Below are 16173 nucleotides of genomic sequence, written 5' to 3' on the forward strand. Positions count from 1 at the left end.
ACAGTCTGTTCTCTGATTGATGCTAGAATGTATTCCGTTGTTGTAGCAGATTATCTGTTAAATACCGCACAAATATTCTGGTAAATCAACATAAGGACTCTATTAGACTAACATGATGCTATGTTGAATATAACACAGTATTATGTTATAATAACAGAATACATTCTATCATCACTCAGGCAACAGACTTTCTTTTAAAACCTGACAGATTATTTTTTTTGAGTGTTCAGAAACACCATTTTTAAATGATTCGATTTGATGATATCTCCTTGTTCCTCTCCTTATATCTTGCTATCATTTACTACTACATACAACTGGTGTGTCAAGTGGAAGTTATAAAGCTTAATAAATCTTAATGTTCATCCGTTGACTTTTCTACAAGTTAAAAAGGACAAGCTTCAGCATGAGTACAAAATGAGTACGGTGACTGTTGTTATAGACCGCCTAATGTTGTTAAACATCTTGGCATTATGTTACCAGCAAACTGTACATTTAATGTTACACAAGATCCAAAGCTAACAAAAAGTTGGGCTTTATTCAAAGAAGATGTTACCTGTTTGTGGTCAGGTGGAAACCCACGACCAGATTGCTGGCAGACCTTTCCACGTGTTATTTGCTTGTCACCCACAAAAACCATACATGTATAGGGCAGGGTTATCCATGAATACAGTCTGTATGTATATCAATATTAAACACACAAGACTTCGCATCTCGAGATTGAAATTTTATTATCCTGATTTGAATTAAAAACTGCAGAACATCAGACATATTTTCAGGTGCACATTGTACACATGACTTAAGTTTTTATTCTAAAATTACCGTCTAATACAAACATAATCAATCCTACCTGCATGCTTCACACCTTTGTGTTACCTAGGATATGCTTTGGGACATTAAGATAACATTGTTCAAAATAGATTCTAATAAAATTCTTGTATTAAACGTATACACGCATACACTACATAACATTGATATAAAATTCTGAATTGATGTTTTAAAAAAAATGTATCACAGAACAGCTATGTAGCACAAACAATGCCATGGGGAAAATTTAATCTACACTTTAAATAAATGACATGTTATTAACACATTATATACACAACTATCACTTCCACCTACCCTCAAAACACAGCAACCCCCAACACAAACACATATCTCGACATCTTAACAAATACCTGCAAAAAGGTAACTTATTTCCTAACATCTTCATATAAAAATGGCAAGGTTCTGTTTGTGTATATGATATAGAAGTAGATATAACCAAAATTTTAATAACCAGCATTTAACATTCTTCCTGAGCTAGAAACCAACAGCTTAAAACTACTTACATTGCATTTACCTGTCTTTCATATTTAGTACATGTGAATGATTATTTCTGTCTTTCTTTTTTTTCATTTGTTATTATATATATATATATATATATATATATATATATATATATATATATATATATATATATATATATATCTGAACGACATCAAATTTGTACATTACGAATCCAAATGAAGTTAAGTTTGGGGCATAATAAAATGGTAATTTAATGTCAGATGGTTACTGGTACCCCATGGCTTCAGTGGGTAACCGTGGGAATCCTGTGGGTGCTGGTGCCCCACTGTGATGCCCTAATGGTGGGGCCCCCGCTGGATATGGTCCTGCCGATAGGAATGTGGTGTTACCCGGGTACTCACGGTCCTGTTCATAGGTTCTGTCAGGAGGGTATGCATAGGATGGATGGCCAGTATACACAGACGGTATCACTCCTGCATTGGCTGTTATCGGCATTTCAATGTTGCCATGGCCCTGAAAATTGCCGCATATTAACACAAATATTACAGGTCTTTTAATTTTCATACACACATGCTTGACTGGTGTTTGAAGTCATATCCATGATCTATAAAAGTTCAGGAAGTGGACGAGAACAGGATGCAATTAAAGTGTGAGACCTAGAAGAAATGCCCCAAGAGTGTATGAGGCTATGAGTGTATGAGGCAATGCTAATATGAGCCTATGAGGGTATACCCTAACGCTATGCTATGAGGCTATGAAGGTACAGGTTAAGGCTACGCTATGAGGCTATGAGAGTTCTAAGTTTAGGTTATGCTATGAGGCTATTAGAGTTCTAAGCTAAGTTTATGCTATGAGGCTATGAGAGTTCTAAGCTAAGGCTATGCGATGAGCCTCTGGGGGTATACCCTAACGCTATGCTATGAGGCGATGAAGGTATAGGCTAAGGCTACGCTATGAAGCTATGAGAGTTCTAAGTTAAGGTTATGCTATGAGGCTATGAGAGTTCTAAGCTAAGGCTATGCCAGGGCCCTCTGAAGGTATAAGCTAAGGCTATGCTAAGAGGGTATCAGCTAAGGCTATGCTAATTACAGGTTATGGGGGTATATTAAAGGCTTTTCTAATTTGAAGTTATGGATATATGATGCAATGAATTAATGTATGTATGCTTTGGGTTTCACATAGTACTTAACAATTTTTCAGTCATATGCTAACGAACATGACGCTATCATAATGAGGCTATGGTAGTGTAATGCTATGTGATGATATCAGCGTATCTCATAAAGAGAGTTTATGAGATTCATCATGGGATGTGTGACTTCAAGACTATCAGATTATCAGGGTACATGAAAGAGGCTCTAGAGGGTATGTGACTATGAGAGTCTAGGCTACAAGAGAATGTTTTCAGGGTATGTGACTATTAGGATATCAGTCTATAAGGATATGGGTACTATGAGGTTCTAGAGGGTATATGTGCCTATGAAGATATCAGTGTACTATGAATGTGTGAGGTTCTGGAGGGTATTTAGCCATGAGGGTATCAGACTATGAGTATGTGAGGCTCTGAGGGGTATGTGACTATGAGATATCAGACTATGAGTGTATGGGGCTCTGGGAGGTATGTGGCTATGAGGATAGCACATTATGAGCATATAGGGCTCTGGAGGATATGTGGCTATGTAAATATCAGACTGAGTGTGTGAGGTGTGAGGCTATGAGGATATCAGGCTATGAATGTATGAGGCTCTGGAGGGTATGTGACTATGAGGATATCAGACTAAGTGTGCGAGGCTCCGGAGAGATTGTGGCTATGAGGATATCAGACTATGAGTGTGTGAAGCTCTGGAGGGTGTGTGGCTATGAGAGGTATGTGGACATGAGGATATCAGACTATGAGAGTATGAGTGTATGAGGCTCTGGAAGGTATGTGACTATGAGGATATCAGACTATGTGTGAGGCTCTGGAGGGTATGTGGCTATGAGGATATCAAACTATGAGCGCATGGGGCTCTGGAGGGTATGTGGCTATGAGAATATCAGACTGAGTGTGTGGGGCTCTGGGAAGTATGTGGCTATGAGGATATCAGACTATGCGTGTGTGAGGCTTTGGAAAGTGTGTGGCTATGAGGGGGTATGTGGCTATGACGATATCAGACTATGAGCGCATGGGGCTCTGGAAGATATGTGGCTATGAGTATATCAGACTGAGTGTGTGAGGCTCTAGAGGGTATGTGGCTACGAGGATATCAGGCTATGAATATGTGAGGCTCTGAAGGTCATGTGACTATGAGGATGTCAGGCCATGAGAGTATGAATGTATGTGGCTCTGAAGGTCATGTGACTATGAGCATATCAGACTATGAGAGTATGAATGTATGAGGCTCTGGAGGTATGTGACTATGAGCATATCAGACTGAGTATGTGAGGCTCTGGAGGGTGTGGAACTATGCAGATATCAGACTATGACAGTATGAATGTATGAGGCTCTGGAGAGTATGTGACTGAGGATATCAGACTGTATGAGGCTCTGGAGGGTATGTGACTATGAATATATCAGACTACAAGAGTATGACTGTATGAGGCTCTGGAGGATATGTGGCTATGGCAATATCAGACTGAGTGTGTGAGGCTCTTGAGGATATGTGGCTATAAGAATATCGGACTGAGTGTGTGAGGCTGTGGAGGGTATGTGGCCATCAGGATATCAGGCTATCAATGTGTGAGGCTCTGAAGGTTATGTGACTATGAGGATAGACTATGAGAGTATGAGCGTATGAGGCTCTGGAGAGTATGTGGCTATGAGCATATCAGACTATGAGCGCATGGGGCGTGTGAGAATATAAGACTGAGTATTTGATACTCTGGAGGGTATGTGGCTATGAGGATATCAGACTGAGTGTGTGGCTATGAGGATTTCAGGCTATAAATGTATGAGGCTCTGGAGGTTATGTGACTATAAGGATATCAGACTACGAGAGTATGAATGTATGCGGCTCTGGAGGTTATGTGACTATGAGGATATCAGGCTTTGAGTGTGTAAGGCTCTGGAGAGTATGTGGCTATGAGGCTATCAGACTGTGTGAGGCTCTGGAGGGTATATGACTATGAGCATATGAGACTATGAGAGTATGAATGTACTCTCTGGAGGGTATGTGGCTATGAAAATTTCAGGCTATGAATGTGTGAGGCTCTGGAGGTTATGTGACTATAAGGATATCAGACAACGAGAGAATGAATGTATGCAGCTCTGGAGGGTATGTGACTATGAGGATATCAGACTTTGAGTGTGTAAGGCTCTGGAGAGTATGTGGCTATGAGGATATCAGACTGTGTGAGGCTCTGGGGGTATGTGACTATGAGGATATCAGATTACGAGAGTATGACTGTATGAGGCTCTAGAGGGTATGTGGCTATAAGGATATCAGACTATGAGTGCATGGGGCGTGTGAAAATATAAGATTGAGTATTTGATGCTCCGGAGGGTATGTGGCTATGAGGATATCAGACTGAGTGTGTCAGGCTCTGGAGGGTATGTGGCTATGAGGATATCAGACTATGAGCGCGTGAAGCTCTGGAAGGTATGTGGCTATAAGGATATCAGACTATGAGTGCATGGGGCACGTGAAAATATAAGTGAGTATTTGATGCTCCGGAGGGTTTGTGGCTATGAGGATATCAGACTGAGTGTGTGAGGCTCTAGAGAGTATGTGTCTATGAGGGTATCAGACTGAGTATGTGATGCTCTGGAGGTGTGTGACTATGAGGTATCAGACTAAGTGTGCGAGGCTATGGAGGGTATGTGGCTATGAGGATATCAGGCTATGAATGTGTGAGGCTCTGGAGGGTATGTGACTATGAGCATATCAGACTATGAGCGCATGGGGCGTGTGAGAATATAAGACTGAGTATTTGATGCTCCGGAGGGTATGTGGCTATGAGGATATCAGACTGTGTGAGGCTCTGGAGGGTATATGGCTGTGAGGATATCAGACTATGAGAGTATGAATGTACTCTCTGGAGGGTATGTGGCTATGAAAATTTCAGGCTATGAATGTGTGAGGCTCTGGAGGTTATGTGACTATAAGGATATCAGACTACGAGAGAATGAATGTATGCGGCTCTGGACGGTATGTGACTATGAGGATATCAGGCTTTGAGTGTGTAAGGCTCTGGAGAGTATGCGGCTATGAGGATATCAGACTGTGTGAAGCTCTGGAGGGTATGTGACTATGAGGATATCAGACTACGAGAGTATGACTGTATGAGGCTCTAGAGGGTATGTGGCTATGAGGATATCAGACTATGAGCGCGTGAAGCTCTGGAAGGTATGTGGCTATATGGATATCAGACTATGAGTGCATGGGACGTGTGAAAATATAAGACTGAGTATTTGATGCTCCGGGGGGTATGTGGCTATGAGGATATCAGACTGAGTGTGTCAGGCTCTGGAGGGTATGTGGCTATGAGATATCAGACTATGAGCGCGTGAAGCTCTGGAAGGTATGTGGCTATAAGGATATCAGACTATGAGCGCATGGAGCATGTGAAAATATAAGACTGAGTATTTGATGCTCCGGAGGGTATGTGGCTATGAGGATATCAGACTGAGTGTGCGAGGCTCTGGAGGGTATAGCTCATAGGCTATGAGGATATCAAACTGAGTATGTGATGCTCTGGAAGGTATGTAACTATGAAAATTTCAGGCTATGAATGTGTGAGGCTCTGGAGGTTATGTGACTATAAGGATATCAGACTACGAGAGAATGAATGTATGCAGCTCTGGAGGGTATGTGACTATGAGGATAGCAGACTTTGAGTGTGTAAGGCTCTGGAGAGTATGTGGCTATGAGGATATCAGACTGTGTGAGGCTCTGGAGGGTATGTGACTATGAGGATATCAGATTACGAGAGTATGACTGTATGAGGCTCTAGAGGGTATGTGGCTATAAGGATATCAGACTATGAGTGCATGGGGCGTGTGAAAATATAAGATTGAGTATTTGATGCTCCGGAGGGTATGTGGCTATGAGGATATCAGACTGAGTGTGTCAGGCTCTGGAGGGTATGTGGCTATGAGGATATCAGACTATGAGCGCGTGAAGCTCTGGAAGGTATGTGGCTATAAGGATATCAGACTATGAGTGCATGGGGCACGTGAAAATATAAGACTGAGTATTTGATGCTCCGGAGGGTTTGTGGCTATGAGGATATCAGACTGAGTGTGTGAGGCTCTGGAGGGTATGTGGCTATGAGGGTATCAGACTGAGTATGTGATGCTCTGGAAGGTATGTGACTATGAGGTATCAGACTGGGTGTGCGAGGATGTGGAGGGTATATGGCTATGAGGATATCAGGCTATGAATGTGTAAGGCTCTGGAGGGTATGTGACTATGAGCATATCAGACTATGAGCGCATGGGGCGTGTGAGAATATAAGACTGAGTATTTGATGCTCTGGAGGGTATGTGGCTATGAGGATATCAGACTGAGTGTGTGATGCTCTGGAGGGTATATGGCTGTGAGGATATCAGACTATGAGAGTATGAATGTACTCTCTGGAGGGTATGTGGCTATGAAAATTTCAGGCTATGAATATGTGAGGCTCTGGAGGTTATGTGACTATAAGGATATCAGACTACGAGAGAATGAATGTATGCGGCTCTGGACGGTATGTGACTATGAGGATATCAGGCTTTGAGTGTGTAAGGCTCTGGAGAGTATGCGGCTATGAGGATATCAGACTGTGTGAAGCTCTGGAGGGTATGTGACTATGAGGATATCAGACTACGAGAGTATGACTGTATGAGGCTCTAGAGGGTATGTGGCTATGAGGATATCAGACTATGAGCGCGTGAAGCTCTGGAAGGTATGTGGCTATAAGGATATCAGACTATGAGTGCATGGGGCGTGTGAAAATATAAGACTGAGTATTTGATGCTCCGGAGGGTATGTGGCTATGAGGATATCAGACTGAGTGTGTCAGGTTCTGGAGGGTATGTGGCTATGAGATATCAGACTATGAGCGCGTGAAGCTCTGGAAGGTATGTGGCTATAAGGATATCAGACTATGAGCGCATGGAGCATGTGAAAATATAAGACTGAGTATTTGATACTCCGGAGGGTATGTGGCTATGAGGATATCAGACTATGAGTGCATGGGGCGTGTGAAAATATAAGATTGAGTATTTGATGCTCCGGAGGGTATGTGGCTATGAGGATATCAGACTGAGTGTGTCAGGTTCTGGAGGGTATGTGGCTATGAGATATCAGACTATGAGCGCGTGAAGCTCTGGAAGGTATGTGGCTATAAGGATATCAGACTATGAGCGCATGGAGCATGTGAAAATATAAGACTGAGTATTTGATACTCCGGAGGGTATGTGGCTATGAGGATATCAGACTGAGTGTGCGAGGCTCTGGAGAGTATAGCTCATAGGCTATGAGGATATCAGACTGAGTATGTGATGCTCTGGAAGGTATGTGACTATGAGGTATCAGACTGAGTGTGCGAGGCGGTGGAGGGTATGTGGCTATGAGGATATCAGGCTATGAATGTGTGAGGCTCTGGAGGTTATGTGACTATGAGGATATCAGACTACAAGAGTATGAGCGTATGAGGCTCTGGAGGGTATGTGACTGAGCATATCAGACTATGAGTGCATGGGGCGTGTGAGAATATAAGACTGAGTATTTGATGCTCTGGAGGGTATGTGGCTATGAGGATATCAGACTGAGTGTGTGATGCTCTGGAGGGTATGTGGCTATGAGGATATCAGACTTTGCGTGTGCAAGGCTCTGGAGGGTGTGGGACTATGCAGATATCAGACTACGACAGCATGAATGTATGAGGCTCTGGAGGGTATGTGACTATGACAATATCAGACTATGAGTGTTATGCTCTGGAGGGTATGTGGCTATGACAATATCAGACTATGAGTGTGTGAGGCTCTGGAAGGTATGTGGCTATAAGGATATCAGACTTAATGTGTGAGGCTCTGGACGGTATGTGGCTATGAGGATATCAGACTAAGACTGCATGAGGCTCTGGAGGCTATGTGGCTATGAAGATACCAGACTGAATGTGTGAGGCTCAGGAGGGTATGTGGCTATGAGGATATCAGACTAAGAGTGCATGAGGCTCTGGAGGCTATGTGGCTATGAAGATATCAGATTATGAATGTATGAGGCTCTGAAGGGTATGTAGCTATGAGGATATCAGACTATGAGTGCGTGAGGCTCTGGAGGGTACGTGGCTATGAGGATATCAGACTATGCGTGTATGAGGCAGTGGAGGGTATGTGACTATGAGGCTATCAGACTATGAGTGCTTGAGGCTCTGGAGGGTATGTAGCTATGAGGATATCAGACTATGAGTGTTAGGCTCTGGAGGGTATATTATGCGCTCATATGTCTGTATATTATGTAATTCAGCCAACATAGTAATTCCATCCTTGAAAGTGGATATAGGTGGAAAGGTGCTGTAGCTGCATGCATGAGTTGACAATGATAAATATGCCTAACTGAAACCCACATGTCTGCAAAATTCCATCCTTGAAAGTGGATATAGGTGGAAAAGTGCTATAACTGCATATGAGTTGACAATGATAAATATGCCTAACTGAAGCCCACATGTCTGCAGGATTTCATCCTTGAAAGTGGATATAAGTGGAAAGGTGCTATAGCTGCATGCATGAGTTGACAATGATAAATATGCCTAACTGAAGCCCACATGTCTGCAGGATTACATGTATTCTAATTATAAACTTTATCCAACGAGCCGAGGCCTCCGTGGCTCAGTTGGTTAGCGCGCTAACGCAGCGTAATGACCCAGGAGTCTCTCACCATTGCAGTCGCTGTGAGTCCAGCTCATGCTGGCTTCCTCTCCGGCCGAAAGTAGGAAGGTCTTCAGCAACCTGCGGATGGTCGTGGGTTTCCCCCGGGCTATGCCCGGTTTCCACCCACCATAACGCTGACCTACCGTCGTATAAGCGAAATATTCTTGAGTACGGCGTAAAACACCAATCGAATAAATAATTAAATATCTAACGAGCAAACCCAGCCAGTAAAATGTTCATCCATGTCACTCTCTGTTAGCAGAGCACATGCCTGCATTTGTGCTGCAGGGAGAACAATTACCTGACATAACACATACATGCACTTTAACTCTACCTTCTGCAGGGTGATGAAGCCGAGGAACATGCAGACTCATAAAGTGTCTAAACTTCAGAACTGTTTGCTGAGTTACATATGTGAGTCTATCATTGAGAACATTTACATTTCAACCCCATGAGTAGACGCGAACTGTCATGGTGCAGGTAAATATTATTGTTTAGGTCACAGCAACTTAGATTGTTGTTTTATTGGCAGAATAAAGCTTTTTCCAATATCGGAGGAAGGTATATAGGAGGGCGTAAATATAAAATATTTATTTATTTATTTGATTAGTGCTTTACGCCGTACTCAAGAATATTTCACTCATACGACGGAGGCCAGCATTATGGTGGGTGGAAACCGGGAAGAGCCCGGGGGAAACCCACGACCATCCGCAGGTTGCTGCAGACCTTTCCACTTATGGCCGGAGAGGAAGCCAGCATGAGCTGGACTTGAACTCACAGCGACCGCATTGGTGAGAGGCTTCTGGGTCATTACGCTGTGCTAGCGCGCTAACCGACTGAGCCACGGAGGCCCCTAATATAAAATAAATTATGACTCATATAATTCGTGGGAAATGTGAACTGCCATGACTAGGAGAGCATTTTTTTCCTGTTGAAAACATTCACATGATCAGAGAGCTTTCAAAATCATCAAAAGATCAAGGTCAGACAAATTTTTTTTTTAGTTCATTTTAGTTGCAATTTTTATTTTTTAGTGTCAGCTCACAAAAAATAAAAATTGGCATTGCCTTGAAATTAAAGCTAACATATCAGGCTTGGGATGTAAGGTCGGGTGTGGTGATTTTCTCCAGGCTCTGTGTTTAAATCCTAACCACCCTATAAAAATGAGTATATGGCATAAAATATAACAATTAAAGAAATAAATAAATGTACTTACAGGTGCCCTGGATTCTTGTTCTGCCAGACTCCCATACAGGTGGGGCTCCAGGGGTCGACACTGTGTGTACAGACCGCCTAATGCTGCGTAACCTTGGTGACCACCAGCCGCCATTTTATCACCCACGCGAGATTGAACCTAAAACGTATTTGTGATATTGGTATTAAACTAAGCATTGTGCTGCTTCCAACTAGGCTAGCAGAGAAAAATATACATCCAGATTAAGTTAATTGTCTGCTGTGACTGACAATTTCCTCTTTTCACTCTTTATACTATGATGCTATTCATAACTTATTAATTTATACAAAGCAAACACCAAACATTGACACAGAAGAGTATAAATTAATTCTTTTGCATAACATACTTTCAGATACTGTTACAATGATTTACTAAGCTTGATATATAAAGAATACAGCATAAAATGACTTAAAAGCTCTCCTCAAAAAATGTATTTTTTATTACAGGCACTAGAGTGTAATAAAATACTGGTATTACTTTTGGTTCTGAAATTTATTGTTATCCAGCAGGATATCATCTCATCTTACATATACATGTATGAAACCAAAAGATTATTTGTTAACTTATAAAAGTTTTGGGAAAAGGCTATAAATTTTAACTCAATTGTACACGAAAAAAGGGCAGCCTGAACAAGACACTTGACTAGTACAGCGATTATATAAAGCAAACAGAACAACTCAGACAAATTATTTTATATGTTGAAGTAGATCTGTTTATTTTTGACCACAATATGGTTAAAATACTGCTCATCGAGGTGGCAAAAAAACATAATCTACATTAATTCTTTCTATGTGTAGACGAATATGGTAAATGACCTCAAAATTTTATCTCACTTTTAAAGGCAAATAAAGTTCACATCTTCCAAAAAAACCTCAAAGCACCTTTCCAAGATCAAAAAACCTTTCTAGATTCGGTAAAATGTGTACCTTTGGGCAAAATTTTAGATTATTTACTATAACCTAGCTGTGTATAGCACGAAATTGACCCTTATATTATGTGGCATCCACTGAAGAAAAACAAAACACAGTAAAACAACTTGGAAAAGGAATCACAACTCACAGTATACAGTATATTACGAGCATTGTATTTATCCATCTGGAAAGGGAAACAACTGAGGATGTATTCCTCGCCCAGTTTTGTCTGGCTGTCAGAAAGAACCCTGGGGGAAAAGAAAAGGACATGCAAGTGAGATTTTTGATTTTTTTTTTTTTGGATTGGTGTTTTTTACGCCGTATTCAAGAATATTTCTTGATTAATACTTAATACTTATACGACGGCGGTCAGCATTATGGTGAGTGGAAACCAGGCAGAGCCCGGAGGAAACCCACGACCATCCGCAGGTAGCTGACAGACCTTCCCACATACGGCCGGAGAGGAAGTCAGCATGAACTGGACTCACCGCGACGGCATTGGTGAGAGACTCCTAGGCCATTACGCTGCACTAGTGCGCTAACCAACTGAGCCGCGTGGGCCCCACATGCACGTGAGAGAACTTATTATAGTATTCATGAACTGCTTATAAAATAGAATACTGTACATGTATGTGTGATTTAGATATCTCATTGCTATATTTGATTGGTGTTTTGTGCCACAGATCTAGTAAAATAAAAAAAAATAATAAAACAAAAAGCAAAACAAAAGAAAAAAAATAACAGCAGTATTATGATAAAGGTTAAGGATATCGGGCACAGCTATACCACAAATGTGTCAGCTCAAGCTATGGTATTTCTTCACCATTTCAAGCATTAAAAAAGCAACTTTGGGGAGTTGTAGTTACAAATAATTTAACCTTTCATTGTGTTTCTTAAACAGTCTATGTCTATCAGTGATTGCAGTAGATACATGACCTCCATTGCTGTACTGTAAACCTCAAAATACAGCTGTAAAAAACCTGTTACACAGCAATAGAGTGAATTTAATGAACTAGCGAGATCAAAATGACCATTTAATAAATGTAAATGAACACAGGATAAACAATCCCATACCTTTTCACACAATGAAGGGCAGTTAATTTGTCACAGGAAACACTTATTGCATTGATTATCTCCCTTGCTTCCTGGCACGTCATACGCACTAATCTCTGGAAGAAGCAAATACATGTATAAACAAAAGTGTACTTAAATAGTAATGGAAATCTAACATTTTCAAGTACAAATGCCCCTGCAATAACAAAAACATGTTTACATGTATTTGTTTAATAATAGGAATAATTTATGATGAATTTCATTTAGAGTGTTTTTGGGCTGGGCTGACTGTGTGCACATCAAAGTTAATGTATCTCTCGGTACCATGTTTTATACAATTCACCATTTTATTTACTCACTGGTTCCATGATCTTTATAGCCTGCACTTTGTCAGGTGGTGAAGCAAACTGATGGATCACTTGGGCAGCCTAAAATAGTAAAAAAAAAAAAAAAAAAAAAAAACACAAACTCAATGAAAACAGATCATTCTGATAATATCATACTATTTAGATGCATACATGTATGCCGAACAACATGCAGGGTTAACAAACAATGGGTGATTGATTGGTTAATTTACTGGACTGGTTGATGTTTATGTCAATTAATACTCGGTAAAGAACGGTCTGGCCCTGGGTTCACAAAGCGATCTTTGATTTAAGTCAAAATTTTAATCATTAAATTTGGTATGTTCCTTTCCATTATAATACATGCAGCTGAAATTTGTTCAACAATAAGCCTGAATTTTATTTTTGACATTGTTAGATCAGAAATAACAATTTTAAAGGGGATTAGAAATTTAGAAAACATTTTTTTATTAATTTATTTATTTATTATTTTTAGGGGCCAATTGATGTTTATGTCACACTCAAGAATGACTAGATTTAAAAATGGAAGAAACCAGACTGGAGGCAACAGCATCTTAACAAATTCTAGGCAAACCTGTGCTTATTAAAACTTTTGTTTCTTTGCATTAGCCCTAATAATGTAAGTTTCTTGTCAGGGCAAGTCGAGAACTAGTTTGAAATGAGCAGACTGATTCCATGGTGAAGAGTTGACATTATGGCTTTAACATTTTATGACTTGACAAAAACCATCACTAATGCATGTACACATAGAGATTTTAAAATCATATTTATGATGACAGAGTAACAGTCACTCACCTGTGAGGCATTAAAGTTACCCGGAGAACTAAACAGGATTTCCAGCTTTTTATTATTTCCTGTTGTTTCCTAAGAAAAAGGAGACAGATTGCATTATATAACTCAACATTATGCACATGGACATAAGTGTTTTGAATGCTGAAAACAATTTTTTCATGTTATGAAATGTTCTGCAGTCACAGACTATCTTACTTAATTTCAAGTCTTATCCTCATAGAAGCAGCAATTTTTCAGATTTCGCTCTGGGTGTTGTCTTGTGCTCACCCAACAAGGACTGTCAGAGTGTATATATGCATACTGCTACAGTGTATATAAGGCCTGTTTTATTGATTAAACAGGTTAAGACCATAACCCCTAAATAGAGTAAATTAAGTACTCAACTGTTAAATTAGACACATACAAATTGAGACTTGAGCAAAGCAATTTAATTTTTATTTAAACTACCCGGCATTGAGTTAAATACAATGCACAATCTAACAATGCCCCCTGTACCGTGGATGTATTCAGATATTAATTTTTTATATGTATATACGTTCAGTCTCTTTGAAACAAACATACTATTTCCACTACATGGGAGTTGCAAAGCTGAGGTTGCTGTTCAAAGTGTGTTGTTGACTAGTTCACTTAAATTAAAGGCCGATATGAAGTCGCTGTGACCATAAGTTATCTTATGAAAATAATCGTCAAACATCGCCACAATCGACGCTTGGGTTAAAGTTTAAAGTATTAAAGTTCCTCGTGCTTTGTTGTTGTTGTATTAATACAGCCACACAGCTTGGCAACTAACACCTCTGGTTCCAACATTAACGTTCAAAACTACTTACTTGTTCAATCGCTGCGATAAGAGCCGAAAGGCCCTGGCTACTCATTGGATCTTTGGCCATGTCTGTTGATTACAGCAAAGTAACCATTAACACAGATTTTGAGCGACTGCTCCAGCGATTTTGACGTCTTCGAAGCGTGCTTGGTTACCAACGGGAAATGCGAGAATAGGCAACGGCGCGTGCGCAATAAAGTGTGACAGGCTCTTACACAGTGCTGCAAGTCTGTTCATTCTCTTGCGTGTTTTAACCCGCGGATGTCGCTGTATTGGCCTACTGGCATCCTACATAAAGGCCTACATGTGTAAGCCTACACGGATCAGTGTAGGATAGGCCTACGTAGGGCCTATATTGTACACCGGAACCCAGATGTATCCCTGTTCTGTGAATATATAAATGTAGTGTAACGGGAAGTTTACTACTTGATTCACAAATGAATTTGATGACACAGTTTTCAATCAAAGATCCTCTCACATGGCTACGGGTTATGATTCTTTACTGGTAATCCGATAAGCCATTTTTCAAAGGCATATCTTTGAGAATGGGTTCACCTGTCCCCAAAATGGCTGAGTCAGATTTTATGTATGTAGACAGTTTGCATGTTTACACTATAAACTCTCATTGGACCTCTTCTTCAACGGGCTATATTAGATATTAAAATTATCAAATTGACGACGAATTGCTTTGACTGCATAATTAATTGATGTATACAGTTTTTAACTGAGTACATAGTGAGTGAATTGGAATGGCGGCACGCATGATAATTTCTGCTCTAAATGCAGTACAGGATTTTCTTTTGCTTGATAAGGCTTATGTCTTACTTGCACAAACAAGTTAGAGAAAGCAAAAATAAATTTCATAGTCTGTCTATGGAATGGTCAGTATTATTTTCATTGCACAGATCGGGCAGGCGTGACGGAGCTCTCGTTAAGTATCGACATAGCCTAATGCATTTGTATTCGAGGTGGGAAATTTCACAGAATAAGAATTCTGCCTTAGATTTTTTTATACACTGATTATTTAAGTAATTAGATTTGTAGGCATGGCACAACCTGAGTCGTTAAACTATTTTGTCAATAATCAGGCTGTTTAAACCTTTGACACTATAGTGAAGAGAGTCCATCATCTGTCATGTAGTCGACCTTTCGCCCAGTTCCAGCAACCATAAACTCCTCGCCGCGGCGTATAATTCTTGAATTTTCATCGAAAAATCAAATATATGAAATACACTCTGGGTATTATCAGCAGATAAAAAACGCTTGACAATTGGCGAGTTCCTGACGAATATCAACGCGAGTGTTGTCGGCTGCTTATTGTCAGCATTCACGGCCACGTTTTTCAACACTCAGCATTCAAAGTCTCAAACAAAAATGTGAACGCAGGAGAATAAACATATTCCACGCTTGTATATAGAGAGAGCCAAGATTCTGGAGCTAATTTTATGACTAACTTGACCTGGGCACAAAAGAATGTGCCCGGAGATTAGGCTATAATCCACCACTCTTCCTCGTCCCCTCCGGATACCTCTATACAAAGATCAAAGATGAGTATATACTCAATAAGAAGACTTCTGAGACATTGGCATCAAGGCCGAGTCCTAACGAAGACAGCAATCCACTTAATCAGCATGCGGTGTCTTCAAAAGAAAAATGATGAGTGAGCCAGTGAGACATTGGCATCAAGGCCGAGTCCTAACGAAGACAGCAATCCACTTAATCAGCATGCGGTGTCTTCAAAAGAAAAACGATGAGTGAGCCAGTGAAAATAATTAGGACGTTTTGACAGTGAGTACTTTTACTCAAGAGATTTCGATATAAATGGGTGAGTACAGTTCTGTAGTCATCAGCTCAGAAGCATTAACCTACTTTGATTCGCG

At 40.5% G+C, this 16173-nt stretch overlaps 1 protein-coding gene across 1 annotated transcript; it reads right to left on the minus strand.

Moving 5' to 3' along the window:
• Positions 1–1452: 1452 nt before the first annotated feature.
• Positions 1453–14439, minus strand: LOC135466039 (uncharacterized). The gene is made up of 7 exons (XM_064743438.1): positions 14301–14439; positions 13477–13545; positions 12676–12744; positions 12338–12432; positions 11412–11511; positions 10335–10472; positions 1453–1800 (listed from the first exon to the last, which is right to left on the minus strand). Exons 1-7 carry the CDS (start codon positions 14358–14360, stop codon positions 1552–1554), a joined length of 780 nt encoding a protein of 259 aa, XP_064599508.1. The 5' UTR covers positions 14361–14439; the 3' UTR covers positions 1453–1551.
• Positions 14440–16173: the final 1734 nt, after the last annotated feature.

Source organism: Liolophura sinensis, chromosome 5 (genome assembly GCF_032854445.1).
Source record: "Liolophura sinensis isolate JHLJ2023 chromosome 5, CUHK_Ljap_v2, whole genome shotgun sequence".
Taxonomy (NCBI): domain Eukaryota; kingdom Metazoa; phylum Mollusca; class Polyplacophora; order Chitonida; family Chitonidae; genus Liolophura; species Liolophura sinensis.